This window comes from Lynx canadensis, chromosome A3 (assembly GCF_007474595.2).
Source record: "Lynx canadensis isolate LIC74 chromosome A3, mLynCan4.pri.v2, whole genome shotgun sequence".
In the NCBI taxonomy this organism is placed as follows: domain Eukaryota; kingdom Metazoa; phylum Chordata; class Mammalia; order Carnivora; family Felidae; genus Lynx; species Lynx canadensis.
This window is the reverse complement of record NC_044305.1, coordinates 203,697-231,484: the sequence shown is the minus strand read 5'-3', so window position 1 is coordinate 231,484 and position 27,788 is coordinate 203,697. Positions and strand designations below refer to the sequence as shown.

Here is a 27,788-nt window from a genome sequence, read left to right as displayed (position 1 = left end):
TAATTGAAAAAACCTTTTGGGTCTGCCTTATTGGCTGTAACTGCTGATTGAATTAGGTGTTGCAATTTCTGGTGTCCAAGGGGTGCCTCTCCAGGGTATCGGCCTCAGGGTGTGCGCTCTCCATCCAGGCCCTCCGCTGCTCTTTCCTGTGCTGGGGCGGGGGGACAGGCCTTGCTCATTCCAGCAGGGCTTTTGCTGGGAGCATCCAGCCCCTTTCTCTTTCCTTTCCCGGCATTGTTGAACCTCGGTCTGGTCAGGGTGTTTTCCCTTGTGTGTTGCTGAGGCTTTTGTCTCCTCCCCACTCTCACCATCTGGATTAGGGTTTTGCAGTGGACTCATCTGAGGCTGCTTTGAGATGACCGTGCTGGCTCACTCTGTACAAGTTCACCCGTGACAGTCCCAAGTCCGGAGCAGGGCCTCTCCTGCTGGGCGTGGTCTGCGGACGTGCCTCACTGGCACTGCTCCTCTTGGGCCCTGGGCGTGGGGCAGCCCCCTCCCCGGCTCTGGCACCCTTCCTGTCCGGCTGACTCGTGGCATGGAATGGCACGAGGGGCTCAGGGCCTGGGGTCCTGGCTCTGGTGTCATCGGGGATGCACGCTGCACACTCTCTTGGGCTTCTCTCCACACAGAGCGAGTCGCTCGTCTTGCTGCCGAGGCCCAGAGAGCTTGTGTGCCAGGCGGTGCAACAGGGGTGGTGGCCGCCTGAGGGTTGGGGGCTTCCCACCTGATACCCAGGCTGGCGGTATTCTTGCTCGGTAGTGACCAGAAGAAGTTTCTTCCAATAAGACCATTTCTTTGGATGCCAGAGAACAGATTCTGGGTCATAATCTTTATCAGCAGATCTGTGGTTGAAGATGAAAAGAGCTCTCCTGTCACCCAGACTGTGAAGTTGTCACTCCCCTCAGGACCCATGGCTATGAAAGGGTCCCTTGAGAAGTTCCTCCATCAGGCTTAGCTATTTAACAATGCGTGCTTTGTAGCACCCTCCTCGGTAGTTGATTTTAGAACCTTTATGAAGAGAAAAGATTTCCCCACACTCTCCCCATCGTAAAATTTGGTAAATCATTTATAGCACCGAACTTTGGAGCAGTAACTGTCTTTTCAGCACCCAGGCTGACGCTGTGAGCACCCTGCATGCTCTGGTGGTGACTGTGGCCCTCTGTCTTTCAGGGAGTCCTTGGAGGCACTCCTGCAGAGGGCTGTGGCCCATTGCCCCAAAGCGGAGGTGCTGTGGCTTATGGGCGCCAAGTCCAAGTGGCTGGCGGGGGATGTGCCTGCGGCAAGGAGCATCCTGGCTCTGGCCTTCCAGGTGGGTTGAGGGGTCCGCTGGGCTGCCAGGGGGCGTGTGCACTTGAACCCCCACCTCAGTGCCTGTCGAGGCCCGAGGGCTGCAGCGTGCATGTGCCCTTGAGCCCTCCCCCTGCTCAATGACGGGAGCTGACCTGAGAGAGGAGAAGTGAGTTGGTCCTGACGCACCAGACTCTGCTGCTCTACGGGCAGCTGGGGTCCTGAGGGGGCCCAAGAGTAGGAGAATGGCCAGCTGGCAGACCTACCTCTTGGTCATGGCCATTCAGTGTAACCATGGGCCAAATATTCCAGAACACAGAGCACGGGGCAAGCAGGCGACATTCCCCAGGTGAGTGGAGCAGTAGTGAGATACAGCCATTTCTCACAGGAGAGCACACGTGAGAATTGGATTGTTCCGTCCCTGTACTCTGAACACAGGATGCGCACAGAGGCCACTCGTGGGCCTCCTGGTGCTGCTGGACCCTCAGGTGGTTGGGATTACATTCAGACGGCTACACCTAGCCAGGCTTCTCTTTGGGCTGGTGTCACGACCCGGGCAGCGTGCGGTTAGCAGTTAGCATGCTTAATGTGTTTTAACTTTCGTTCCAGCAGAGCTAACCCACGGTGTTTTTGGTTTTTGGTTTTTGGGTTTTTTTAAATGTTTATTTATTATTGAGAGACAGAGAGAGACAGAACATTAGCATAGGAGGGGCAGAGAGAGGGGGAGACACAGGATCCAAAGCAGGCTCCAGGCTCCGAGCTGTCAGCACAGAGCCCAACGTGGGGCTCAAACCCACAAACCGCGAGACCATGACCTGAACCAAAGTCGGACACGTAACCAACTGAGCCCCCCAGGTACCCCCCCACGGTGTTATGTTAGTTTTGGGAAGTGTGCAGTACAGCGATTCAACGCTTCTCATGTTATTCAGTGCTCGTAGCAGCCATGTTTATAAACTGTTGAGTGCTGTGTAAACATCAGTGTGTTGTTGTAACCCTGACTAGCGTAATTAAGTTCGTCCTTCCCTGAGTAAATGCCACGAGAGGAGCCTGGCTGGTGTCTGGACTTTTGCTTTTTCCTGTCCGTTGGAGGACAGTCACGTGTTCAGGACGCTCCTTCTGTCTGAGCCATCACAGCATTCTCCCGCCATCTGCCTGGGCACCGCTGCCAGTCCCCAGCACCACCCTCCAGGTGCCCTCTCCTTTCCCTGCTGGTCACTCGGGCTGTTGATGAGGTCTGTGATGAGCCAGGCGAGTGTGCTTTCAGAAGGCCGCGAGTGTAGCACCCGTGTGTCTGCTGGATTCTGGTTGGTAGGTGGCCCAGTCCTAGCCCTTGGGAGCCTTCCACGCCATCAGTGATGCCCTGGGCATCATTCTTTCGTGCTCACACAGACACACCGAGATGGCCAGTCCCTTGTCACCAGGCTTGGGAACAGGGTTGGGTATGGCAGATCCACATGGGTAGAACGTGAGCGAGCCGTTCCGGCTTTGAGAGGCCACTCAGGGAAGCCTGCAACCAGGGGGTGAGCCGGTGCCCCTGGCTGCAGCTCAGGGTGGGTCCTGGAGAAGACGGCTCTCCAGCTGCTGGTGGTGTTGCCTGAGTGCCTAGAAAATGGGCTGGCTTGTTTTCAGGTGGGTCAGCACTCTTGGGCCGGACCCTGCTCTGTCATCTGTTAGCCCTGGAATCAGACTGCCCTGCAGCAGAGTGAGGCCCGGCCTGGTGCCCAGGCTAGCTGCTCTTGATTAAGTATAATCTAGCCCTGGCCACTTTGTTCTGATCCCATCTCTCCCTCCAGGCCAACCCCAACAGCGAGGAGATCTGGCTGGCCGCTGTGAAGCTGGAATCCGAGAACAATGAGTACGAGCGTGCCCGGCGGCTACTGGCCAAGGCGCGGAGCAGCGCACCCACCGCCCGGGTGAGCGGAGCGTTGGGGCCATACTGGGTCCCTGGGGCCTGTGGTGTCCGGAAGGTGCGAGGTGCCACCTAAAGCTGTGGTACTCTTGGCTTATTGGTTCATACTTGACTGCGAGGTGTATTTGTGTTTTTGATGTTTATTTATTTTTGAGAGAGACAGAGACAGAACGCGAGTGGGTTGGGACAGAGAGGGAGGCACAGAATCGGAAGCAGGCTCCAGGCTCCGAGGTGTCAGCACAGAGCCCAACACGGGGCTCGAACCCACGAGCTGTGAGATCATGACCTGAGTCAAAGTCGGATGCTCAACCAACTGAGCCACCCAGGCGCCCCGTATTTGTGGTTTTCGACGCCCACCTTGTTCCAAAGGATGTGAAACAGCTTACAGAGGTCCATAAAACACAGCAGGATGAGTGGCATTTAAGGGGAGCTGTAGTGTAAAGCGTGTATTGTGAAGGTGCCGTCCTTCCAGGGCACAGCGCTAGACGTCGCCGTGCCGTCCAGACAGGTGGTCAGGGCGGGAGCAGGGGCTGCTTAACAGCGTGTCTGGTTGTCTTGCAGGTGTTCATGAAGTCTGTGAAGCTGGAGTGGGTGCTGGGGAACATTGCGGCTGCCCAGGAGCTGTGTGAGGAGGCCCTGAAGCACTATGAGGACTTCCCTAAGCTGTGGATGATGAAGGGGCAGATCGAGGAGCAGGAGGAGTTGGTGGAGAAGGCTCGGGAAGCCTACAGCCAGGGGGTGAGCTGGTGCCCCTGGCTGCAGCTACGAGCTGACTCTTGGAGACTGGACGCCTGGCCTCAGGGTGTCATTACGCCTCGCCTTGCTCAGGAATTGGAGGCCCAGCGGGCAGTGATTCACTTGGGCCCCAGCTGGTAGCGTGGTAGTAGGGCCAGACCCTGGTCCCCTCACTCAGACCCGTGTTTTTCCTTCCACAGAGCTGTGTGCCCCACATTCAGTCAAGTGCGGGTTATAGCACAGTTAACGTACAGGCGGCCGTGTGTGCACCCCACACGCATGCATGTGTGCACAGCCACGTAGTAAACATACGCTTGTACACAGCACTGCCGTGCACGTGAAACCCCACACCGTGCACGTGAAATGGGCGGGTGGCTGTGGACATAGGCATCCCTGACTCCCGGCCCAGGAGCCTGCCACAGCTGTCACAGCCCCTCCCTGACACCAGCCAATCCCTCTCTTCTTTGTTGCTGCAGTTGAAAAAATGTCCCCACTCCACCCCTCTATGGCTTTTGCTTTCTCGGCTGGAGGAGAAGGTTGGGCAGCTGACCCGCGCTCGGGCCATTTTGGAGAAGTCTCGCCTGAAGAACCCAAAGAACCCCGGCCTGTGGTGAGTCCCGGCGAGCCGGGCTGGCCCCTCAGAGGGGCTGTGCTCCCTCAGTCGCTCGTGCAGACTCATTTGTGCAGCGTTTCCAGCTCAGGCTCCGTGAGAAGGGTGGCAGGCGCTGGCTGGGAGGAAGCACAGTCCCTGTCTTGGGAGGGTCCAGCTCGGATGGGCTCCATTTACAAACAGGCCTGCACATAGTGGGGTGCAGTTTCATTCGTGCTCTAGTAGAAGGCGCCCAGGGGAGCCAGGAGCTAACGATGGGGGATCAGGGATGGATGAGGCTGAGGAAGTGCATCCCACAGCGGAGGTGGCATCTGGACAGGGCTTTAAGGGTGAACAGGAAGTTGTCAGGTGAGGATGGCATTCTGTCGGTAGGAAACAGCGTCGCAGGCCTGCAGTGTAGCTGTTGCCAAAGGAGACCCCAGAGAGTTGGGCAGGTCCTGGATGCCGCCGCTGTGGTGCCCAGCCATCCTGGGAGCACCAGCATGCCCTCGCCCTCCATGTCTCTGCTTGTGCCTACATGATGTCAGGGTCCGGGCCTCGGCTAGGGTGGCTGCTGGCAGGCCTGATGGCGGGGTGGGCACGAGTGCCTTGCGTCTCTGGTGGACGAGCTGTGCTTGGCAGGGCAGGTGGCTCTGGCCACGGTGGCTTCCCAGGAGCTTCGAGAACTGTTAGGGTTGCCAGTGGGCTTCAGTGGATGGGGTCTGACTTGTCCTTTGGGCCTCTCTCCTCAGGTTGGAGTCTGTCAGGCTGGAGTACCGCGCAGGGCTGAAGAACATCGCCAACACGCTCATGGCCAAGGCGCTCCAGGAGTGCCCCAACTCCGGTAAGGGACTTCCCGGCTTCCCAGACTTGCCAGGCAGCAGCAGTTCCTGGGGGAGTGGGTCTCGGGGTTCAGACACCTTATTAAAGTGTTTTGTTTGTCGGAGTTTCAGCTGCACCTGATCTTTCAGACATTTGAACTAAATCCCCAGTCCCAGTTGTTGTGGGTTTGACTTCGTGTTCTGGTTCACTACCATTACTTTTTCTTCTGAAACTTAACTTCTGTTATCTTACTTTGCATTTATTTATTTTATTTTTTTTTTTTTCAACGTTTATTTATTTTTGGGACAGAGAGAGACAGAACATGAACGGGGGAGGGGCAGAGAGAGAGGGAGACACAGAATCGGAAACAGGCTCCAGGCTCTGAGCCATCAGCCCAGAGCCTGACGCGGGGCTCGAACTCACGGACCACGAGATCGTGACCTGGCTGAAGTCGGACGCTTAACCGACTGCGCCACCCAGGCGCCCCACTTTGCATTTAAACATACATGCACTGTGAACAGATTTGGGGTAAAAATATATATATATATATATATTAAAACTCACCTTTAAGTCACTTTTGACTTATTTGTATTGTCATAACTTGTGTTCCTGCACAAAACCCAAGTCCTGTGTGTTTAGTGTTGTCCCTTGTTTTATTTTGAAAGACAGAGAGAGAGAGAGCAAGTGGGGGAGAGGCAGAGAGCAAGAGGGAGAGAGAGAGAATCTCAGGCAGGCTCCACACTGTCATTGCAGAGCCCGACGTAGGGCTCGAACCCACAAACCGTGAGATCACGACCTGAGCTGAAATCAAGAGTCGGACGCTTAACCGACTGAGCTGCCCGGGTGCCCCGGGACTTGTTTTAAAGTTGAAAGTGCCTGTGTAGATATATACCAGAAATCTACGACACACCTATTGGTCAATTTGAATCTTTGTTAGTATTTCTGATTTTTTTGTTGTAATCCTTAGATATGAAATTATGGAGTCAGTGGGAGTGAACCTTGAAGGTTTTGGGTACTGCCTACCTAGTCACTGCCAGAACTTTGTCTGGCCTGTGCCATCAGAGCTGCTGTGGGGCAGGTGGTCAGTGCAGCCTTTGCGGCTCTCCCCCAGACATGTGGGAGGCCGTAGCCGTGGTCTGAGGACACCCCGGGTTAGAATGTTGGCAGGCCCATCTCGGGGCAGCCTATGCACGGATGGGCCGTGTCTGAAAGCAGAGGTGGGAGTCTGAGTTGTGGCATCCTTGTGTCTGAATTTTAGGTGTCCTGTGGTCTGAAGCCATTTTTCTTGAGGCAAGGCCCCAGAGGAAGACCAAGAGTGTCGACGCCCTGAAGAAGTGTGAGCACGACCCCCACGTGCTCCTGGCTGTGGCCAAGTGAGTGAGGGGCCCTTGTGGGGTTGCTGACCCTTCGGGACCTGATGGGATCTCTTAGGGTCCTTGGCCACCAGCATTCCACAATGAAGCACTTCTGCTTTGACCCAAGGCAGGCACATCTCCAGGCAGAGGCCATGCGGATAGGTGCTGTCCCAATGGTCTGCGCTACCCCTGACCCACAGATAGGCTGCTTCCTCTGAGCTCCGCCCTCCTTCCCTCTGTCCTGGGCTCCTTCTGACGGGACTGCTCTCAGCCTGGGCACTTCTTGGTTTACACGTACACGTGTCCTACGTCGAAAGACAGAGACAAACTTGCTGACATTGGTCCACATGGAATTTAGTAAGCAAGACTCCTTTGGCTCAAAGGGCTATAAGCAAGGAAATTATCTTTCTCGTGTTATCGTGAGAAAGCAGACACTTTCACCTTGGTGACCTTGGGGACAGTCCAGGGTCCATCAGTCAGGCCCAATCAGTGTGCCTACAGGTGTGGAGATGGCCATGCCAGAGACCATCTTTCCTTTGGGTTGCATGGTCTCAAGGGCAACAAGAGGTCAGCGAGTGACCTCACACCATCAGCTCATATGTTGGGTGCTGGGTCAGAGGCTCCCTGGGGTGGCCTGCGGTGTGGGAGGTGTGGGAGGGAGTTCGGGGCCTCGGCAAGATTAAGTGAGGTTACGGCCGACGCGTGGGGGGCCTGCGAGCAGGGTGGGGGCTGCGTATGCTCAGAGGAGGCCGGGAGGTGACTGCGTTTGCAGTGGGGGGCATCAGAAGGAGCCTTGGCTGGGCTCCCGGGACTGCTGCTCAGGCCTCCCCTTGCGGAGGTGGCATATGTGCCCAGGAGCCCCTGTGTGCTGTTGGTGCCCAAGCGGGAGTCTGGCCCATCCCGAGGCATGCGCAGGTGGTGTCGGCCCCACTTCCTCGGGTCCTCCCGGGCACCTCCCCTCCAGCTGCTTTGAGGCTGAGGACGCTGCACGTGGAGGCTTCCCTCCGGCTCCTGAGGCCCGGCTTGGGCCCGCCCGGGGCCCCCTTCTGCCCTGGGCTTCCGCCTCCCAGAAGGGCTGCTCTGTTTTTTTTTTTTTTTTTTTTTTTTTTTTTTTTTTAGGGCTGCTCTGTTTGATCCTCTGATAGGGCAGCCGTAAAACCTCATAAAAGGCTTTGCTAAAGCAAATAAGTCACTCCTTGCTGTTCCCAGGTTGGTGTCCTGTGAACCTGCTATCTGAGTTTGTGCTCTTTAAGTCATAGTTTATCTAACACCCAGCAATTAAGAATACCACAGGGCTTAAAAAACAATCAAGCTATCAGAGCATGAAATTACTCCGTTTTGTAACTGAGACCAGCCCACACAGCCGCCCTGAATGGCGTGTCAGTGGTGTGGCGGTCTGCTTTTGTGCCTGTGGCCACAGAGGGCACCGGGACGGGGCGGATGGTGGAAGCCACGCAGGGTCTCAGCTGTCAAAGAGTGCTGCCCCAGTGTCCTTCCCCCCTCTTGCCTTCCGCCTTCCCTGACGTGTGGGGGAAGGTGCTCACAGGTCCTTCAGTGGGTTTCTGGTGTCCTCGCTTGAAGCTTCCAGCGTGGGCCTGGTTTGCAGGCGTCTGCGTCTGCTGTGGGCCCGAGTTCTGGTGCTGAGCTGAGGCCCAGCTTGTCCGTGCTGGCTGGGTCCCTGCCAGGGACTGCATCGTGGGGCAGATGCTCCAGAAGGAATCTATTGAGGAGCTGACTTCACTGAACTTTCCCTAATCAAAGTCTTAACTTTTTGTAAGGTTTCCTTTCATCTTCTTGTATCTTACCCAGAGGAAACTAATCACTTAAAGGAGTTTGAAATTCTTGCTCTGTGTGGACTTTTTCAAGAAACAGTCTGATTAGGGGCGCCTGGGTGGCGCAGTCGGTTAAGCGTCCGACTTCAGCCAGGTCACGATCTCGCGGTCCGTGAGTTCGAGCCCCGTCAGGCTCTGGGCTGATGGCTCGGAGCCTGGAGCCTGTTTCCGATTCTGTGTCTCCCTCTCTCTCTGCCCCTCCCCCGTTCATGCTCTGTCTCTCTCTGTCCCAAAAATAAATAAACGTTGAAAAAAAAAATTTTTTTAAAAAAAGAAACAGTCTGATTAGACCCTTGAAGGACAGTTGCAGGCTAGCGGTGGGAGCGATACCCAGGTAGCCAGGCCCCATTCCTCAGCTCTCCTGTTGGGAGCTCAGGGGCTCGCCAGGGAGAGGATCGACCTGATGTTGCCAGAGCTGGCTCCCCACCACCCCTCAGGCGCCATCAGACGTGGCCACTTACGCTGGGTCCCTGAACTTATGCTTGTGGACAGGCTGTTCTGGAGTGAGCGGAAGATCACCAAGGCCAGGGAGTGGTTCCACCGCACGGTGAAGATCGACTCGGACCTGGGGGACGCCTGGGCGTTCTTCTACAAGTTTGAGCTGCAGCATGGCACAGAGGTGAGGTGTGGCTGCCTGCTGCTCTCCACCCCCACCTCTGGGCAGTGGGTGGGTGGAGGGGAGAGGCACAGGGGTCCCTCCCGACGGTATTTGCTTCTGCATCTGCTTTCTCGTTACAGCCTTTAGCCTCTTAACCTGAAATGTAGATGTTTGGGTGATTTTAAGTGGTCTGTTAGCATCTCTGATGAGTTGGTTGGTGACTGGGGCGTAGGGTCACAGTAGAAATGGGGATGGGATTCAAGCCCTGATGATTGTCCTGCCTGGGCGAGTTCTGTCCTACTGGACATGAGCCTGGGGGGGCCTGGGCAGCAGCACCCCCCCCCCCACACACACACAATGCTTAGTGTTGTCACAGCTGTCCTGGAGTCCCCATGGGAAGTGGAAGCCGTGCCCCATGGGGTCTGGGAAGCTGCTCGGGGTACTTGTGTGAGGCACACACTTGGTCTCGACTGGGCTCAGCACCTGCGTGCCATCAGCGCTGCAGCGGGGCACCTCAGACACCACTTGTGCCCCCCTGCCCTCCAGGTCCAGGGCCGTGGGGCTGGGCGAGCGTGGTGGGGCGCGTGTGAGGGGCAGCCTGGGAGGAGCCCCGTCTCAAGTGCCCTGTGGTCCTTGCCCAGGAGCAGCGGGAGGAGGTGAGGAGGCGCTGTGAGAACGCGGAGCCACGGCATGGGGAGCTGTGGTGTGCTGTGTCCAAGGACATCGCCAACTGGCAGAGGAAGATTGGGGAGATCCTAGTGCTGGTGGCAGCCCACATCAAGAACACCTTCTGACCCTCCGGTGCCTGTAGGGGGCGGCCCTCAGGACAGCGCATAGAGGAGCGTGTGGTAGTGACAAGGGGGTGGAAGGGGCCCTGAGCCACCCATCCTGCTCTTTAATTAAAGGTTTTCCAGATAGCCTGTTGGGGTTGGTGACCTGCTGGTTTTGTCTGCGCCATTCTCCCCTGCCTTCCCGTAGGTGCTTTGGCTGCCCCCGTGTGCTCTCAGGCCGCGTCCTGGGCTCACTAGGGCTCTTGGACACAGCCTGAACCCTGCAGGGGAAGCCGTGGGACCCCCTGAGATTCTGTGGGAAGGGAGGGGCGGTGCACATTCTGGGAACAGCTGGGGCTCCCCCGGGCATCTCCCAGGTCTGCCTGCCAGGGTAAGTGACCATCCTGCGTGAGTGCAGACAGCGGGCCCAACTTCCTAAAGTGGCTCCCAAGTGTGTTGCTAGGGGCTCACAGGGAGGCCCCTCAGGTGTGTGTCAGAAAGAAATGTTACCGGTAAGAGCTTTTCTCATATTTGCTCATGGCATTATTTTTATAATCAATAATGTATAATCAGTTTTGTTCTAAAGCACCTGTAAGTCCTCATCTCTGGATTGAAAAATGCATAACCTGGGAGACTTAGGATATTTGCACTGTTTATGCTGTGTGAGGATAAAGGACTTCCTCATACTTTGGACCCCTGTGTGTGTGTTCAACTGGAAACCAGCAGGTTCTCTTCGAAGGGGTGTGTCAGCCATGGCTGCAGACATCTGGCCAGAGGTCGTGGGTTGTCCAGAGGCTGTGGGCCAAGGAGAGGAGATGCTAACTTGTTACGTATGGTGACGAGGGGAGTAGCTGGCAGCCGTTCCCACACGCTCATGTTAGAGAAGATTCCAGACAGGCTGCTTGGCGCCTCTTGGTTCCTGGTGACACCGATGAGGAGACTGTTGTGGGGATCAGTCGCTGACCCACGTCTCAGCCCCCTCAAGGCAGCCAAGGTTGGGGAACACGTGCCTCGATGTCAGCACCTGAGGCACGGGCAGCTGTGCCTAGAGAGTCAGGCCCTGCTGGGTCCGCCTCTGGTGTTCTGGGAGCCACAAGGACACTGCCGTCCCAGAGCAGGGGAGGGACCACCCCCGTGGCCTGGATCCTACTCCCAGACTGTGAATCTGGAAATGCTGCTTCTGCTTCTCACTTGAGGTGGGCCAGGCCTGAGGAGCAGAGCGGGGAGCTTCACAGGGTCTTTGGGGTTTCCTTCTGTCTCATGGAGGAGGCGGGAGGGATCCGGCCCGGTACATGTATCACATCGAAGAGATACTCCTGGAGTTTTAGGAGGTTGAAAGCCAGCCTATTCCTGTACAGACCTAGAAACCGAGGCCCAGGGAGGAACGGTGACTTGGCTGTAGTCACAGGGGCTGCTGGCAGCCTTCTGTGCTCTGAGTTGGATGCGGCTTCTCCTGGACACATTTCTGAGCTCAGTGTCGGGTGCGGCCTTCTGCAGAGCCCTTGGAATGTTCCAGAGCACCTGGATCATCCAGTGTGGATATCTCCTCCTTTGCGTGGGGGTTGTTTGCTTTGAGGTGGTTAAACGACTTTTCTCCCTGGGACAGATGTACCTCAGCTTGTCTCCAGCTGGGATTTCTTGAGCTCCAGCTCACGGCAAGTCGGGTTCTGCACACTGCCCTTGTTCTGAGGTGGTGCTTGCAGGGTTGAGAGCTGTTTGGGCGAGTGGCCGTGACCTCCCCCAGCGAGAGACCCCCTCGGCCCAGGAGGGATGAGCAGTAGGAGAAGCCTGGGAAGCCCCTCACCAGGACCAGCTGGGGCGGGACACCAGGGTGTGGGGGCTGGTGGCTGTGGCGAGTTAGGTCCAGCTCACCTGGTTCTGCTGGCAGCCGGGTTCCTGGGAGAGGCAGCACCTGCTGAGCGCTGAGGAAGGCCCCAGTGGAGGGTGCGGACAGGCCCCTGGCCTCTTCTGGCTCCCCTACCCCAGCGGGCCCAGCATTGCTCGCTGGACACCCCACCCCACCCCACCCCCCCCCTCGACAGTACAGACCTTCTTGGGCCAATGGCTCAATCCAAGACCCGCTGGATGGGAAGAGAGCCCGCAGCTGCCGGGCTCCAGGGTCAGGTTAATTGAAGAAGCAATTGGATAGGAGGTGGGGAGAGGGAGGGGGTAGGGCTGGGGTTGTGGGGCCTCCCTCCCGCTCCCTCCCTCCTCTGCTCAGAGGAGCCAACTTCAAAAGCCTTGTCTGCCTGCCGCCAGCCTTCCCTGCTGTGTCCTGTCCTGGGAAGCCTGTTGGCCAGGCTTGGAGCAGGACTTGGAGTGGCAGCCACACTGCCTACCTGAGGACCCAGGATCATGTGCAAGGCCCACTGGCAGGAGTGAGGGAGGGCCTCACCCTCAGAGGCCCATGGTGAGCAGTGTGGGGCCAGTGGGGAGGGGGCTCACTCTGGTCGAGGGTTTGGGACCGAGCATAGTCCAGGGGAGGCTGCTTGAGCATCTGTCCCCTACTGGGAAACCTCCCTTGGTTCCCGTCACCTTGGCCTGGAGGGCCTGGCAGACCTGGCCCTGGGTGCTCTTGCCTGTCCCCCCCGCAGGGGAGAAGGGAGGGGGTCTGCCCTGCGGTGCCAGGGCTGCTCGGTTCTCACTGGCTGGGGTGGGGGACAGGCAGGCCTTCCTAGAGCTGGGCAGCCAATCTCCCCCATGTGGACGGCTCTCCACACCCACAGCTCTTGTTCTTGCTGTGACCTCTGACCCCACCCCCAGCATGCCTGGGGGCAGATTTGAGGAGGGGCCACAGCTAAAGGTACCCACTCCTCCTGCCAGTGCTGCACCCCAGGTCTCCAGCTCGGTCAGGCTCCCCTCCCAGGGCTGGGAAGCCGAGTCGAGTCCTGCGTCTCGCTGGGTTCACATGATTAATTTTCCAGTCGCTGTTTGGGAACTAGCCGGTCTTTCTCTTTGATGTTTGGGCTTCTAGGGGGAGGGTGGTGGTGGGTTTCTCCCCAAGCCAGCCCCTTCTGGAGGGGGGGGAGGCTCGTGAAAGGGATGCCTGGTGGGGCACAATGTGGCCCCTTTCTCCCTTCCCTCTGGGGGATTCCCCAAGACTTCCCCCCCCCTCCTCAGAGGGGTGTGGCCTTGAGCTCTGAGCCCTCACCCCTGTCCTGGTTGGGCTGGAGGTGCAAGGGCACCCCATTTCCCATGGCTGTGGGGGTGGGTTAGTTCTGCCCCTGCTCTGGGGACCCAGAGGTGAGCAACGTTCTGGGGATCAGGGGGTGCTCATCAGGAGGAGAGAGCCTGGCTGTCTGGTGGGGACTGATGTCTGGGAGGTGCACAGAGTTCCTGCTCTGGAGCCCTCTGCCTCCTTCTTGGCCCCTCAGGGCTCAGTGGGCCTGCCTTCCCAGCCCGCCTCCCCCCACCCTCACCCTCACCCTCACCCCTGGCCATCCTCCAGCCCGCCAATCTATGCATCAAGCATTGAGCTGTCTGGTTCGCAGGCCTACTGTCCTTCCCTCAGACTTGAAACAGGAAGGGATTTGTCCTGCTAGACCCACGCTTGGGTGATGAATGGCACAGTGACCTTTCATTTTCTACTGTAGTTCAGAGAGTCCCTGGTGGCCTGTGGTAGGGGGCCGTCCAAAGCAAATCGCCTGAGGGGTTGCTGTAGGGAAGGTCTCCTCTGCCCGCCTGGGCACCCCACCCTGACCCCGTGTCCCTTCCAGGTGCCTCCCAAGCCTGCGCTCTGGGCGCTCCTGCTGGCTCTGCTGGGGCTCGCACCGGGTCAGGCAGGGCTCCGCACCTGCAGCATCCCTGACGTGCTCCGCCACTACCGTGTGGTCATCTTTGAGGACCTGCAGGCTGCTGTGAGGCAGGTCGGGCCAGGCTCCCGACACCTCCGTTTCATCCAGAAAAACCTGACTGGAGCTGCAGCCCTCGGATGGCGGGATCGGGATCGGGTGGGAGCTTCCTGCGGTGCCCAGAAGGTATGGGGGGAGACTCACGCTGTTCCCCTCCGGGGCCTCCCCGTTGAGCTCCTCTCCTCAGCCCCCAGTTTCCTCCCTTCCTGTCCCAGGAGCACGATATCCTGCTGTCCATTGCGTCCCTGGGTCGGACCCTGCGCAGGGTAGTGGCCCGGGGCCACCGCCGCGGGGCACTGGAGAAAGCCGCGTGGACTGTAGCCCTGCGCACCGAAGCCGTGATGCGGCGCCACTGCTGGGTGATGCGCCAGGTGTGTGGGGCCAGACCCGGGTCCCTCCCCTTCCACAGGTCCCCTGAGCCGCCCACCGTCCCGCGGTGTCCCCATCTGGGAGGGGGCGGGGAGGGCGCAGAGACCGCGGTCACTCGCTGACCCTTCTGCCCCTGACAGCGGAGGAGGAGCCGGTGGCCCAAGAGGCACCCTCCTCGGAGTCGCCGCAGCCGCAGCCGCAGCCGCAGCCGCAGCCGGAGGCGGCTCCTCCTGCGTGTCCTGGACACCGTCGCCACCTGCTGGGAGAAGCTCTTCGCGCTGCGTGCAGCAGCCTCCGAGGACTCCTAGCGCGTCCTGCGCAGGCCAGAGAAGAGCCATCGGGGCCGCGGGGCCTGGGAACGAGCTTCATTTGGTGACGACTGCCTCCTCTCCCTCTTGCTGGCTTACTCCTGGGCCCAGGCCCCTCCTTGTCATGGCCCTGGACACGCTCCAGGCACCTAGCCAGGACTCAATAAACTGCTGGTGCTGCGGTCTGGTCTTCTCTTCGCCTGCTGGGGTGGGGCCCACCACCCCTGGATCTGGGCCTGGGCCAGGAGCGGGCGCTGGGGGCAACGGGCCGCTCGGTAGGGGAACCAGGACTACCCGCCACACCTGGACGAGGCCGGCCCCCACCCCACCCCCCACCTTCCAGCTGCGCTCCCAGCCTCAGGCAGCAGGGGGCGAGTGGGGACGCTGGATGGGACTCCCCTAGGCTTGGGGGGGTGGATGGGGAGGGGCTCTATCGGGCCCTGAAATGTCCGGTTTCCGTCCTGCTCGTCTCTGGAATGGGGGAAGGGGTGGAAATGGAGGGGAAGGGAAGGCTGAGCTTTGTGAACTCAGAGCAAAACAACCGGATAAAGGAAACGGGCCTGAAGGGAAGCCAGAGTCGCTGGCCCTGGCTGCAAGTGGGGCCAGGCCATTTCCTGCGGCCCTGGGAGGGGTGGCCACGGCCCCCTCTGTGGGCCTGGACAGGCTGGTCAGGGATCCGCTGTCTTGTGCTCTGGGACCGTATGTTTGCTTGGCAGGGAGAGGGTCCTGATCCTGAACTCCCCTGCCCACAGCTGCATAGATAGCCAGGTGCCTGTGACCCCCTCCCCAATCATAGTCTGTGGAGGAGTGGAAGTAGAGCCCGCAGAGCACCTGGCCAACAAGGGTGCCTGTTGGGCTCCACCTCACATACTCCTTTCTGACAGGTGGATGGACCAAGGAGACCCCAGAGCAGGCCTTGCCTCTGGGGTACCCTGGCAGAACAGACAGGGAGGGGATACAGAAAGGCCTTCATGGTGGGGCAGTCAGCATTAGCACAGAATGAGAACCAGCCCCTGGCCCAGCACCCCGCTGTACGTGCGCAGCAGGGCCTGTTGTCCCTGTTTGGTAGATGAGACTGAGGCACAGCCAGGAAGCGTGAGGGCTGGGGTGAGACCCAGGCCTTGAGCGTGGCTACACCCCGTGTGTGCCCTGTGCGCGGGCCACAGTGTGCAGCTGCCCTGGGGGCCCTGTTGTGGCGATGCGGGGACCGCCTGTAGTGTGGTGGGCCATTCCACCCGTCTGTCAGCACCCCCTTCCTGCAGTGGAGAGCAGTCAGGCTGTCCTGGGTGGAGGGGGCAGGTAGGAGGGGGAGCACAGGCCTCAGAGTCCTAGGGACACAATCCCTGAGTCCTGGACCATGACCACGCGAAGGGGCAAGGTGCTCTTGTACTCTGACCCCATTCTTCCTCCCTGGACGCTCCTGTCAGAGCCCATCTGGTAGTGTGTGTGGTGAGCACGCACACAGGTGTGCTGAGGGGTTGCCCGTGAGAATGTGCACACGGCTGTGCGTGAACTCTCCTGTGCGTGCGGGGGGAGGTGTGTCTGTGCATGTGTGTCTTGCCCTCCCCCTGCCTGGAAGAGCTCCCCACTTGCGGGTGGCCCTCCTGGAGTCTAACTCTGGTCCTTCCTGGCAAATTCAGCACGTTGAGTCAGGGACTGGAGGCGGCCTGTGGCCTGAGCCAGCAGAACCGAGGTTGCTCTTGGTATGAGACCCCACTGCACCCTGTCTGCCCGCTGCCCCTTCTCTTCAGACCTCAGACAGAATGAGTGGCCTCCACACTGGGCGGAGGCCCTGCACATCTTTCCGGGTCCTGCCTCTGCCAACACGCTGATGGCAGGCCAGCATTCTGGGCACAGGGACCTGGGCCCTCGTCCCCATATCTCAGACACCATCTGTATGGGTTTCCTACGACTGCTGTAACCAATGATCACAAGCCATGCGGCTTAACACAATAGAAGTTTCTTTCCCCACAGTTCTGGAGATCAGATCTGGAGATCCCCAAGACCATTATCACGGGCTTGAAATCAAGGTGTTGTAGGGCTGACCTCCCTCCAGGACAAACCCATCCTGGCTTCTTGCAGCGTCCGGAGGCTCCAGGTGCTCTGGGGCCACATTGCTCCAGCCTGCTGCTGCTTCACCTGGCTTTCTCTTTCTTACAAGGATCTTTGCCCTGGGCTTAGGGCCCCTGGATAACCCAGGCTGATCTCATCTCAAGATCCTTAGTCCTATCTGCCGAGACCCTTTTCCTAAATAAGAATCCCACTCCCAGGTTCTGGGAGGTGGGCATCTCGTTCTTGGGGCCACCATTCAACACACTGTCGAGTCTTTCCTCACATAGGATGGCAGCAAGTGGGGCTTCTGGCTTCTGGGACAAAGTTCACTTGCCCAGCATGGGGATAGCCCAACCAGACCTGGTCTGGGGACAGGTGTACAGCCACAGTGACCAGCCAAGACAGACCAGAGGGAGAGCCAGGGATGCCCTGCGCAGAACCCAAGATGTTCGCTTTTGTGTTCAGCACCAGGACCCCTTCTGTGGCTTGCGCAGGAACTGCTGGCTGGAACAGACCGGAACCAGTGACGATGGGGTGCTCAACCAGGGACAGAGCCTTTGGCCTGTCCTGCATGAGGCACTGCCCTCCTTGCCGAGGTCCAGGGCGTGTGGCCTGAGCCTGGTTCTTCCCCTGCAAAAAACGTTGTTTCTGGGGCACATGCATGGTCGGGTTGGGTCCTGCACCCAGTGGTGTCCTGTCCCATACACGAGCCTTCTCAACTGCTTCCAGGGAGGTGGGGGCTGGGTCCCAGAAGGAGGGGCTGTGCCAGGGTGGTAGATGGGGCCGCAGGGCACTGGCCAGGGTTGTGTAACTTCCTGAAGCCAGGGAGCCAGACCCCCCACGTGCAGCACCAGAAGAAGGGGGGGCAGGCTGACTTTGAAGGGTAGCCTGTGTCCCACGGCCTTCCCAGACTGGGAGCCTTTGAAAGAACATCTGGAACATGGGCGACTGGCAAACTGGTCTCTGGATTTGAAAACCAAAAAGTTAATCCCGACTTTGCCACTTGTGTGTTTCCCACCCCCGCCCACACGCTCCTCTCTCCCCACCCCCTCTTCCCACCTCTGCTGCTTTGCAGGCGGGGGCGGGGCCATACCAGCCCAGTGTGATCCTTCCCAGGGCTACTACGGATCGCCTGTGCCCTGCCCAGCACCGCCCTCCATGAGCCCTCCCTTACCGGTGCGGCCTGATTGAGCAAAGGGAGGTAGTGGGAAAGACGAGTGGCTGCCATGCCCGGACCCTGGACAGATGCAGCTCCGGTGTTCATGGAGCCACGGCTGTGGGACAGGATGTGAGTTAGCCAGCCCCTGCATCTGGCGCTGGGTGCTGAGAAGGCATGGGGCCACACTCAGCCTGGGAGGAAACACCTGCACCCAGAGACCTGAAGGGTGCGCTGGCCCCGCCTGGCACTTGGCCTTTGCATGTGAGCCTGAGTGCGGGGTCCCCCAACCTGCAGGTGTGCAAGGAGGCTGCCTGATCCATCTGTGGTTGGTGTGGAAACAAACAAGGGCCCCCACTCCAGGAAGCAAAGCACATACTCCGGGGGGTGGGGGGGCGGTGCCAGGTGCTGCAGCCCATTGTCCCTGCCAGTGGCCTGCAGGACCCTGGGGGGCTCTCAGGGACAGTCCCCATCCTGTCTCCTCCCTAGGAAAAGACCCAGCTTCGTAAACACAGGAGCAAACAACAACCACCATCCCCCCAACCCCAACTAACCCCCACCTCCACAGCCTCCCTCCTGAAGAACCGGCAGGGATCCCACACTTGCTAGGGGAAGTGAGCCCTTTTTTTGGCGGGGGGGGGGGGGGGGGTCAGGACCTTGAGGGGCATGTATTGTGGGGGAGGGCCATCCTGGGGTTGGATACTGGCCCCTGGGTCACCTCTGTGCGGTGTGTGTGTTTACATTTATTTTTTTAGTAATCTCTCCACCCAAACATGGGGCTCAAACTCACAGCCTTGGGATTAAGAGACGCATGCTCTTTCCACTGAGCCACGCAGGTGCCCGTGGGCTGTGTCTTAACGGGACTTCTGCTCACATCTGTGGATGGCCACAGCCTGGCTCAGTCAAATCCTGTCACTGGCCTCGTTGCCTCCCTCCACAGCCCAGTTGTGACCTTCGTATCTTGGGGGTGAGGTGGCCGGGGCTCCCCGCCAGGTGAGCGGGCCCTGTCCTCCGGTCGCGCCCTGCGTCCCCTGCCGGGCCTGTGCCGGGGCGTGAGGCCAGGGGTCCCGGCTGTGGCCCAAGATAAGCGCCGCACCCGGCGGCCGCTTCCTGCATTTCCTCCCTGCGCCGCCGCTGTGCGCCCCTTCCTGTTTTCTCGGGTGCGCAGGCTGGCAGGAGCGTGGGATACGGGGCGGGGTCATGGGGTATGGGGCGGGGCCATGGCGCACAGGGTTGGGTCGTGGGGCACAGGTTGGGTAATGAGGGTCGGGGACAGGGTCGCTGCGCACGAGGCAGGATCGCGGAGACAGGACTGGGTCGTGGGGGCCAAGTGGGGTCGTGGGGTCGTAGGAAACATGGTGGTGGACGGGGAGCCCCTACGATGCTGAGCCCGCCCCATTGCACCCTGCCTGGCTTCCGTGCGAGGCTGGAGGTGAGGAGGGAGCCCGAGAGGAGGAGGAGCCTCGGCGTTCACCCCCCCCCCCCCCCCCCCCGTCTCTCCGTCTCTCCAGGTCCGGGGCCAGGAGTTCCCACACACCTGGTCCGTGGGGCCCCTCCGCAGCCTGGGGCAGGAGTGGGGGTGGCTGGGTGGAGGGCTGAGCCTTGGGATACCTGGCTCTAACATGCTGAACCTACTTGCTCGGATGGTCATTAGAGATATAAATCTGTGTAATTTTAATGAAAATGCACGCCACGCAAAACCTTGGTACACCAACGTTCACTGCGGCATTATTCGCAATCGCAGCGGGTGGAAACAATCTAAGCGTCCACCGGTGGGTGAACAGATAAAACGTGGTTCGGTCAGACGGTGGAATAGTACTCCGCCCTACAAAGGAATGAAGTTCACACGCTACAACACGGAAGAACCCAGGAAAGCTGATGCTCAGTGAACAAAGCCAGCCTCAAACCCACTTCTTGTGCGATCCCATTTATGTGAAATGTCCAGAACAGGCAGACCCACAGACGCGGAAAGTAGGTGATGTTTCCCTGGGGGCGGGGGAGTCACTGCTAACAAGTGAGGGTTTCTTTTTGAAGAGGTGGGAAAACACTGAAATGAGAGGCGTGGTGGCCGCCCAGTCCTGGGAATGTACTAAAACCACTGACTTAGCTGCCAGAAAACCTATGCAGGTTTGGTAGAATGTGGGCTGACGACACCCTTGGGTCGTTGAGAGCGTTTGTCCGGCCGAGTGGAGGGTGACTTAGGTCCATCCTTGCCTGCCCAGCATGGCCTCGTTGGGTCGGGCATATGAGTGAGCAGAGCCTTGGCCCCGATGTATCTCTTGGTAGGCTATGTGACTAGTTGTCTAGTTGTGTGTGTGTGTGTGTGTGTGTGTGTGTGTGTGTGTGTGTTGTGTTCCCAAAGGTGTCCAGGGGATGACCTGAGGGGGAGAGGGTGCCCCTAACCTGCCCCCAGCCCCACCCTCCCTGACCCTCCTCCCCTGGGCTGCTTGCTGGGGAAGGTTCAACACCCCGGCCCAGGTCCCTCCAGGGCCCAGCTGAGTCCTGGGCGTGGGAGCTGTGGCTTGTGCTAGGCAGGGCTGCTAGAACTTCCCGCCAGGAGCTAGGCCACCAGGGTCTGTTCCTGGCCAGCCTGACTCAGCGGGAGCTGGGGGTGGGGACTTCCCTTTTCTGACCCTCGGGGAAGCAGGTAGGTGGAGCCAGGAGGGGGAACGGTGGGAAACCTGACCCAGGGCCCGAGCCGCCCAGGCCAGGGAGGGGGGACAGGCTGTGGTTCTGCCTGAGACAGCTGTTCTGTCCAGGCAGGGCAGAGCCAGTCCCCTTGGATAGCTCCCCAGGCAGGGCCCTGGGCAGAGGGTCCTTTGAAGAGACCCCTCCCCACCCTCCTGCGCTGGCCCACCACTGAGGGCAATGGCTGAGGAGCTGCTATTGGAAACAGCTGCTCTCTGTGGGAGGCCCTCTCATGTCCTTGTTCAGATCCTGCTCCTGGAGTCCCCCAGCCCCTGGCGATGGGGACTGGCTCCAAATTGGGGCCCCCCACTGGCCTCCTGCCTTGCCACCGTGGGAGGGGCTTCTAGGGGTCCAGCTGCTCTGCCTTCTCCCTACCGGGGCAATGGTGTGTGCTGCCCCCCGGAAGCATCCTTGTGGCTCCCCATCCTACTGACCTCAAGGGGCCCTCTGGGTGGCATGGGGGTGGGGTGAGGAGCCCAGAACGGAGGCTGGGAGAACATCGCCCCGGCCTGTGCCAGAAACCAGGAAAGAAAGACACAACGGGCTGTGTCCGCTTGTCTGGCATCTTCTTCTGTGTGTCCACGGGTGTCTCTGGGGCGGGGGCCCAGGTGGGACGATGGACAGTGCCTCAGCCCAGGCAGGGAGGCCCTTAGTGGGGCTGTTCACGGTGGCTCCCACCTGCCCTGGCCTCCCTCCCTCCCTCCTACCCGCCTCCTCCTACCTGCCCTGGCCAGTGGGTGGAGTGAGGGGATAGGAGGGTCCGCACCCGGGGTAGAGACTCCTGGACTCTGGCTGCTCTGGGTCCCCGCAGCGGGGCACACTTTGGTCCAGCTGACCCAGGGCTCGAGGGGGTGGGCAACCTGACCCCCCCACCAGGGGGCAGGCCCAGGGCAGATCAGGAGCTGGAGGACCACGACAGCTGATGAGGTACACTCTTGGGTCATGTGCCCCTCTCCAGGCATGAGTCTGGGACTCAGCCCTGGGGCCTCTGAGCACTCCCACTCCAAAGCCGTAACAAACGCGGCTGAACCGGACCACCCTTTTCCCTTTGGGCCTCGGCGTCCCTGCCATGCACCGTGCTTGTGTCCACTTGGAGGGGGCAGATGGTGTCCTTGTCGTCCTGTGGGCTATTTCTGCCCCTCTACCCACCCAGTGTGTGTCTCTCTCCACCTCTGGGTCCAAATCCTGTCCTTTTCAGCTTGTCTGTCTCTGTTCCTTTCTATCTCTGTCTCTGTTTTTTTGAGCCTTGTTGCTGACGAGGCAGGGATAGGGGACCCAGGTGAAGTGTGTAGCCCATGCCACTTAATATAGAGGTGATGTCAGTCTGCCTCTGAGAAGCAGGATACCTACAGAAACAGCCCCACCGCCTGTTTGCCTCCCCACACACACTCAGGCAGCATACCCGTGTGTGTGGACACCTAGGTTTACACACTGACATATGCACATCCAGCCCCAGGGTTATTGCACCATGTGCACACAGACACAGTGAGCATGGATGGTCACAGTGTCACAGCATCACACCCATGCTCAGAGCCTCACGTACACACACACACATGCTTGCACACACTGGCTCACACGTGTGCGGTGAGAATCGGGCTCAGCTGCACTCAGCATCGTACAGAACCCACTTGACTCACAGACGCCCGTGCTCCCAGATGCATGGGAGACTGGGTGGGCTAGGACTGACTTTTGCATGTCAGCTCGCCAGGGAGGGGGGCAGAGAAAGGGGCTAGGAGACCAGGAAGTGTGGAAAGAGGAGGCCCAGTTCTGTTGGGAGGGGAGAAGGGCTGGCTGAGAGTTCCAGAATCGGGGCCTGAGCCTCCCTGCTCGGGTCGTTGACCTGTCACCGGGAAGCAGCATGGGTGTGACGTGGGGCTGCCCACTCCGGGGACACTGGTTTAAGAATGACAGGGCCCAGCGGCGGGGGTGGGGGGTGGGCATATAGGTGTCCACCCTGCCAGCCTCCTTTGGAGAGGAGCACAGTCCTGAGAAGTAGTCCCCAGGTGTGAAGGAAGTTGCATTTATGTATTTATTTTTAATTTAACTTAATTTATTTATCTTGAAGAAAGTTTTAAAAGAGCTGAGGATAATGAAACATGGGTGGAGGTGTGGGGGCATCGCCAACCCCTGTTACGCTCGAATTAAAAAGGGGGGTTGGGAGAGGAGGGGAATGGAAGGGGGGGTGGGGAGTGCCTGCACCTCATGCCTCCCACCAACTCTGTCGCGGGGGGGCGGGGGGGGGGCATCCTGGAAGGACGGAGAGGTGGGTGTTTTGGGGGCCAAGCTGGGTGGCTGTCTCCCAGGAGGCTCTGGGGAACGGCACGGCCAGGGTCCATTCCCCCTTCCCCCAACAACCACAGACTCCGGTGTGCAGAGGAAAGGGCGAGTCACTTTATTGTGGCCTCGCCTGGCCCGGGGTGGGGTGGGGGGGGGTGGGGGGGGGTGCAGATCCTGCTCCTCCTTTAAAGCAAACAAATACTGGTATTCCTCATATTGCTACATTGGTGCTTTTGGTCAGTGAAACCCGTTGGAAGAAAAAGTTTAAAAGTTTAATTAAAAATTAAATATGTTGTATTACGTGTATAAAAAAGGCAAAGCGAAAAATACAGCCTGATTCTAGAAAATACACTGCAAGGAAAGCATTAGACGCTTCAAAGAGTTAACCCTAGCAGGGCCAGCCAACAGGTCCCAGGCCTGGGATTCCGGGAAAGGCCCCAGGGCACGTGGGAGGCACCCTCGCAGGGCGCCCGGGAGTAGCCGAAACGCGCGCGCCCTGGAGAGACGCCGGGCGGGCACGCGCGGCGGCGGCGGCGGCGGCGGCGGCGGCGGCGGCGGCCGCTCAACCCGAGATGCAGGCGCTGTAGTAGACGGCGCTGCTGGCGTCGGACAGCGCGGCGATCAGGCTGCTCTCCTCGGGGCAGGACATGGCGCGCGGGCCCAGCTTGGCCAGCGCCACGTGGTACGGGAGCCCGGCGGCGTCGGGCCGAGTCCGGCCGCAGTTGAGGTACTGGTCGAACTCGGTGAGGTCCACGTCGGCCCACAGGTCGGCGCTGGGCCCCAGCGTCTCGGCGCCCTCGGGCGGGGGGGCCTCGGGGGGCGGCGACAGCGGGCCGGGGAACGGGCCGGCTGCGGGCGCGGCCAGGGCGCCGTAGTAGAGGCCGGCGAGCGGCGCGGCGGGAGCGGGCGCGGTCCTGAGCGCCTCGGCCGCGGGCGCCCCGTAGCCGCCGCCGGGGTCCCGGGGCAGCTCGGCGGGCGCGTAGGGCGCGCGGAAGGCTCGGAGCGCGCAGTCCTCGGGCGCCGCGGGCGGCGGGAAGAAGGCGGCCTCGCCGGGCTCCAGGCCGTCCAGCGGCGAGCGCTCGGGCGTGGGCAGCCCCAGGCCGTCGAACTCGGCGCCCAGCGGGGGCAGCTCGCGGAAGGCACGGGCCGCGCCGGGCGCCGCGGAGAAGGGCTCGGGGGGCGGCGGCGGCGGAGGCGGCGGCGGCGGCGGGGGGGGCGCCAGGCCCGGGAGCAGGAGGCCGGGCTCCAGCCGCCGGGCCTTGCGCGCCTGCTTCTTGCGGCGCGGCCGATACTTGTAGTTGGGGTGGTCCCGCAGGTGCTGCACGCGCAGCCGCTCCGCCTCCTCCACGAAGGGCCGCTTCTCCGCCGCGCTCAGCTCCTTCCACGCCTTGCCTGCGGACCGTGGGTGCGGGTCAGCGGGCCCCGCCCGGCCCCCGCCCGGCCCCCGCCCGGCCCGGCCCGGCCCCAGGTCCCTCCCCCCACCCCCCACCCCCCACCCCCGCCCCGCGCCCTTCCCCGCCCGCGCCCCTCACCCAGCATCTTGCTGAGCACCGCGTTGTGGAGGTCCGGGTTCTGCTGCGCCAGCCGCTTGCGCTCGTCCTTCGCCCACACCATGAAGGCGTTCATGGGCCGCCGGATGCGCGACTCGTCGGCAGCCTGGCGCTCCCCGCGGCCGGCCGGGCTGAGGCCATAGCGCCCCGGCTCGGGGCTTCGCGTCGGGCTGCGCTGCGGGCTGGGCGGCGAGGCGGGAGCGACGGGCGCGGCGAGGGCGGCGGGGGCGGCGGGGAGGCCGCGCGGCTCAGCGGCGGCCCCGGGTCCCGGGGCCCATGCACAGTCGCGGCGGGCTGGCGGGTCGTCCTGTGCGCCGTAGCCGGGCGGCGATCTCTGCATTCCAGCTGGGCGCGGCCTGGGCGGAACGGAGCGCGGGAGCGCGGAGGGTGGGAGAGCGGGCACTTCGGGAGCCGGGCGCGGAGGGCAGGGCGGACGGCGGTGGAGACGGCGGTGGCCTCGGGCCGGGTGGGCGCCCAGATATAGCGGCGCGGGGCCAATAGGCGGCGGGGCGGGGCGGGGCGGGCTGGGGCCGCCCCCTCCCCGGGGGCTCCCTTTCTTCTCCGGCCCTCCGGATTCCACCGCAGCCTCCTTCGCGCGGCTGCCCCCGCACCCTGTCTGAAGGAGGGACCGCCCCCCGCCCCCCTCCCAACACACACACACAGTGGGAACGGGCCGCCGATGTGGGCTGGAGCTTGGAAGGGGGCGTCCTCGCGGGGACTGTCAGACTTTCGGAGACGAGGTGCCGTCCCCACCCACGGAGTCAGACCCCCGGACGGCAACGGGGGGAGGCTGGCTGCCCACCCCCACTCCCCCCCGTGAGTGGGTCATATTTTAACCCCATGTTCCTGGGAAGCTTCCCAAGAACGCTTCCTGGGGTCTAGCTCAAAAGTACCGGGCACTTTGGGAAAAGCGCCCTGTGTCTTGGGAGAGCGTGTTCTGGATAACCCCAGGGTATGGTGGCCCCCACCCCTCCCGTACATGTGGAGTCTTCACGACTGGGGGCTTCGAGCTCCTCCTGCCTGTCCATGGAGTTAAAAGAGTTGGTCTTCGTGCCCCCTCCATCACTCCCAAACCCACTGCAAACAGGTCAAACCTCAGCAGTAGGTGCCCCGGACGTTTCCCACAGTGGGAGGGAGCCCAGAGGGCAGAGGAGCCTCCAGGGAAGGCGCTGAGCCCGCGGCCTTGTTCCTTGTTCCTCCTCCCCTCCGGACCCGTTGGGGTCAGGGGGTGGGACCAGTGCTAACTGGTTGCCCTGCCCCGCTGGGGCCACCGCTGCCACATTGGAGTGAAGCTGGATCCAGGGCTGGGGCAGGTGGAGGGGAGCGGGGGAGCCCCTCCCCTGGGCCACCAGGCCTGCGAGAGCGTTTCCAGGGAGCTTCCTGGCAGTCCAGGAGGAGCTTGGGCTCCAGAAGCTGAGGAGTCCGAGGGGGTCTCCCCAGGGCTGTTTCCCTACCCTCCTGCTGAGGGGCGTTCTCTTGGGGGTGGGAGGAGTGTGCTTTCCAGCTCTGGGGTGGGATCTGAGTTTTCGCTCCTGCACAACTGTTTGCAGCCTGGGAGCTCGGCAGCCCTCCTTCCCATGTCGCGGAGCCTCTGTCCCAGGTGCTGGCAGCTCCGTGGCTCAGGGCCACGGGTGTCAGCGACCCTGGGCTAGGGCACGTAGGCAGTGCTTGTGAGTGGGATGGCTCCCCCCATTGCCTGCTCCTGAGCTTTCCCCCCGTGGGAAAGGCCCACAGCCCGACAGGGGTCCCTCAACCCGAGGGCTGTCGGATGTCCGTCCTGTCCCCTCATCGGGTTCTGTCGTGTAGGGTCTTGTCCGTTGGCCGGAGGACTAGAGCGTCGTGCGTCCCGGACTGTTTTCCGGATGCCCCGGGCCCCAGAGCTTAATCCGCAACGTGGAGCCTGTGCTGGTGTGTACTGGGAGCAGTCAAGGCGCCAGAAGTGGGTTCTCTGGGTCGAGGGGGAAGGTTAGCAGGAAAGAACATGGGGCCCTGGGGCGGCCCCACAGACCTCTCCTGGCAGGGCCAGCTCCCGTCCGGCCAGTGTAAGAGGGTGGACTGGGCATCCTGACGGGAGGGGCGATGCGCGAGGAAGACTGTGGGTCGAAGGATGGGTCCCGGGAGCCGGCACCGGCAGAGGCTACCTTTGCCCTGCTGGGTGTGGTCTGGGCTTCCCAGGGCCTGGCTTGGCGCGGGCAGCAGCTCTCTGGGATGACGGTCACTGGGGCTCGGGGAGGAGGCCCACTGGGTCCTCCACTGCGGCCTCCCCCCACATCGGGATGGATTTTCAGTCCCCCCCCCCACCCCCCGGGCCCTGCCTGGCCCTCTGCAGCTCCCGAAAGCCCAGGTTTGACCGAGCTGCTCCAGAAGCGGTTACCCACCGGCGGTTGCAGCACCCAGCGAGCGCTACCTCGCCAAGGCAGTGCCCCGCATCCCCCAGGGCTGCCGCCTCATCTGGCGCCAGCCGAGGACCCTCCCTCTTGGCAGAGTAGCACCTTGTGCTACTCAGGGGGGCCAGCTGTCGTGTCCTGTGGGCCGGGGCTGGGTGGGGCAAGAGGAGAGCCTCTTGGGGTGCCCCCTACCTCTTTGGGGTCAGGCTGCCCTCCTGTGTGTGCTGCCTGGCAGGGGTGAGGACCGTGGCTCTGGCCCACGGTCCGGACGAAGAGAGTGGCGGAGGTGGGGGTGGGGACTGCAGTCGGGGTGGCCCTGACCTCGGAGGAACAGGGCTGGGGGACTCCCCCAGCGCTATAGGAGGGCTGGTGTGGGTGTGGTCAGCTGTTCTGGGGGGAGGGGCATCAGCTGTGCGTGTTTGTGTGTTTGTGTGTGGTCTCTGTGTCTGCGTGGTGGTGAAGGTCTGTGTGTCTGTCTGCCTGAGTGTGCAGTGAGGTTGGCTCTAGTGTTGGAGTCTGCCCAAGGCCTTAGGAGCCAGACAGCGGCTGGACCCTGCCGTGAGGTGGGGTCCCACAGGGTGTGGAATAGGGGTCCTGCTCAGTGAAGGCCTCACCCTCAACACCTACCAAGGGAGGGGTCCCCAAGACTTCTCCGGAGTGGCCCCAGCTCTGTCCGAAGTGGGGTGAGTCGTGAGTCCGGGGCATTCCTCTGCCTCCAGAACCCATCTCTGTCTGACCTGGCCCAGCTTGGCTACTGCTCACCCTTGTGGGGGCCTTGTCTGCAGCCCTCAGCTCCCCAGACAGAAAGGGGGAGCAGAGGGGCAAGCTTTCCCTGCAAGCGTGGGGCTGGCCCGAGGGCCGAGTGGACACTGCCCTCCCCGCCCTCCACCCACTTCCTCTCTCAGCCAGGACCAGAGAATGCTGGGCAGTCCCCCTCCGTGCTGGGTGGGGGGTTGGCTGGGCTCTGGGAGTGGCAGACCTCCCAGGCGCTGCCCGGGGCACAGACCTCACAGGCTCCCACCCACCCAGCCCTGGCTGCTGCAGGAGCAGGGAGGCTGGGACCAATTACCCAGTCCCTTGGGGCCGGACCCTCCTCCTCCTGGAGGGTGGGGGTGGGGGTCCCTGTTAGACACAGGTCCAGGTAGAAGGGACTCTCTTGTCTTCTGAGACCTTGGCTTTACAGCCAGGCTGCTCGCTTCAGATCCCACCCTGTGGTCGTTGAGGCCAGGGCTCTGGGCCCGGCCCTCGTCCCG

General features: G+C 61.2%; 3 protein-coding genes across 3 annotated transcripts in view; 2 read left to right on the top strand and 1 right to left on the bottom strand.

Annotated features, from left to right (window-relative positions):
- PRPF6 (pre-mRNA processing factor 6) overlaps positions 1 to 10,047 on the top strand; it is a 47,203-nt gene extending 37,156 nt beyond the window's left edge. The window contains 8 exon segments of the mRNA XM_030309126.1: positions 1,171 to 1,309; positions 3,081 to 3,200; positions 3,758 to 3,934; positions 4,408 to 4,541; positions 5,273 to 5,364; positions 6,601 to 6,715; positions 9,022 to 9,148; positions 9,769 to 10,047. Of these exon segments, the coding sequence (XP_030164986.1) occupies positions 1,171 to 1,309; positions 3,081 to 3,200; positions 3,758 to 3,934; positions 4,408 to 4,541; positions 5,273 to 5,364; positions 6,601 to 6,715; positions 9,022 to 9,148; positions 9,769 to 9,921 (1,057 nt within the window). The 3' untranslated portion in view covers positions 9,922 to 10,047.
- Positions 10,048 to 10,133: 86 nt separating this feature from the next.
- On the top strand, positions 10,134 to 14,608 carry CA3H20orf204 (chromosome A3 C20orf204 homolog). The gene is made up of 5 exons (XM_030309141.1): positions 10,134 to 11,093; positions 12,157 to 12,307; positions 13,614 to 13,874; positions 13,964 to 14,119; positions 14,258 to 14,608. Exons 1-5 carry the CDS (start codon positions 10,912 to 10,914, stop codon positions 14,423 to 14,425), a joined length of 918 nt encoding a protein of 305 aa, XP_030165001.1. The 5' UTR covers positions 10,134 to 10,911; the 3' UTR covers positions 14,426 to 14,608.
- An 8,551-nt stretch (positions 14,609 to 23,159) lies between these two features.
- Positions 23,160 to 24,544, bottom strand: SOX18 (SRY-box transcription factor 18). The gene is made up of 2 exons (XM_030308940.1): positions 24,131 to 24,544; positions 23,160 to 23,990 (listed from the first exon to the last, which is right to left on the bottom strand). Exons 1-2 carry the CDS (start codon positions 24,486 to 24,488, stop codon positions 23,161 to 23,163), a joined length of 1,188 nt encoding a protein of 395 aa, XP_030164800.1. The 5' UTR covers positions 24,489 to 24,544; the 3' UTR covers position 23,160.
- Between the last annotated feature and the right edge of the window lie 3,244 nt (positions 24,545 to 27,788).

Excerpts from the sequence above, each read along its gene's own strand:
- CA3H20orf204 (XM_030309141.1), top strand. The coding sequence starts at position 10,912 with ATGTCAGCACCTGAGGCACGGGCAGCTGTGCCTAGAGAGTCAGGCCCT. Across the intron at positions 11,094-12,156 it reads GCTTCTGCTTCTCACTTGAG|CCTTCCCTGCTGTGTCCTGT; the intron begins GTGGGCCAGGCC and ends GCCTGCCGCCAG. Across the intron at positions 14,120-14,257 it reads ACTGCTGGGTGATGCGCCAG|CGGAGGAGGAGCCGGTGGCC; the intron begins GTGTGTGGGGCC and ends TGCCCCTGACAG.
- SOX18 (XM_030308940.1), bottom strand. The coding sequence starts at position 24,488 with ATGCAGAGATCGCCGCCCGGCTACGGCGCACAGGACGACCCGCCAGCC. Across the intron at positions 23,991-24,130 it reads GGTGCTCAGCAAGATGCTGG|GCAAGGCGTGGAAGGAGCTG; the intron begins GTGAGGGGCGCG and ends CACGGTCCGCAG.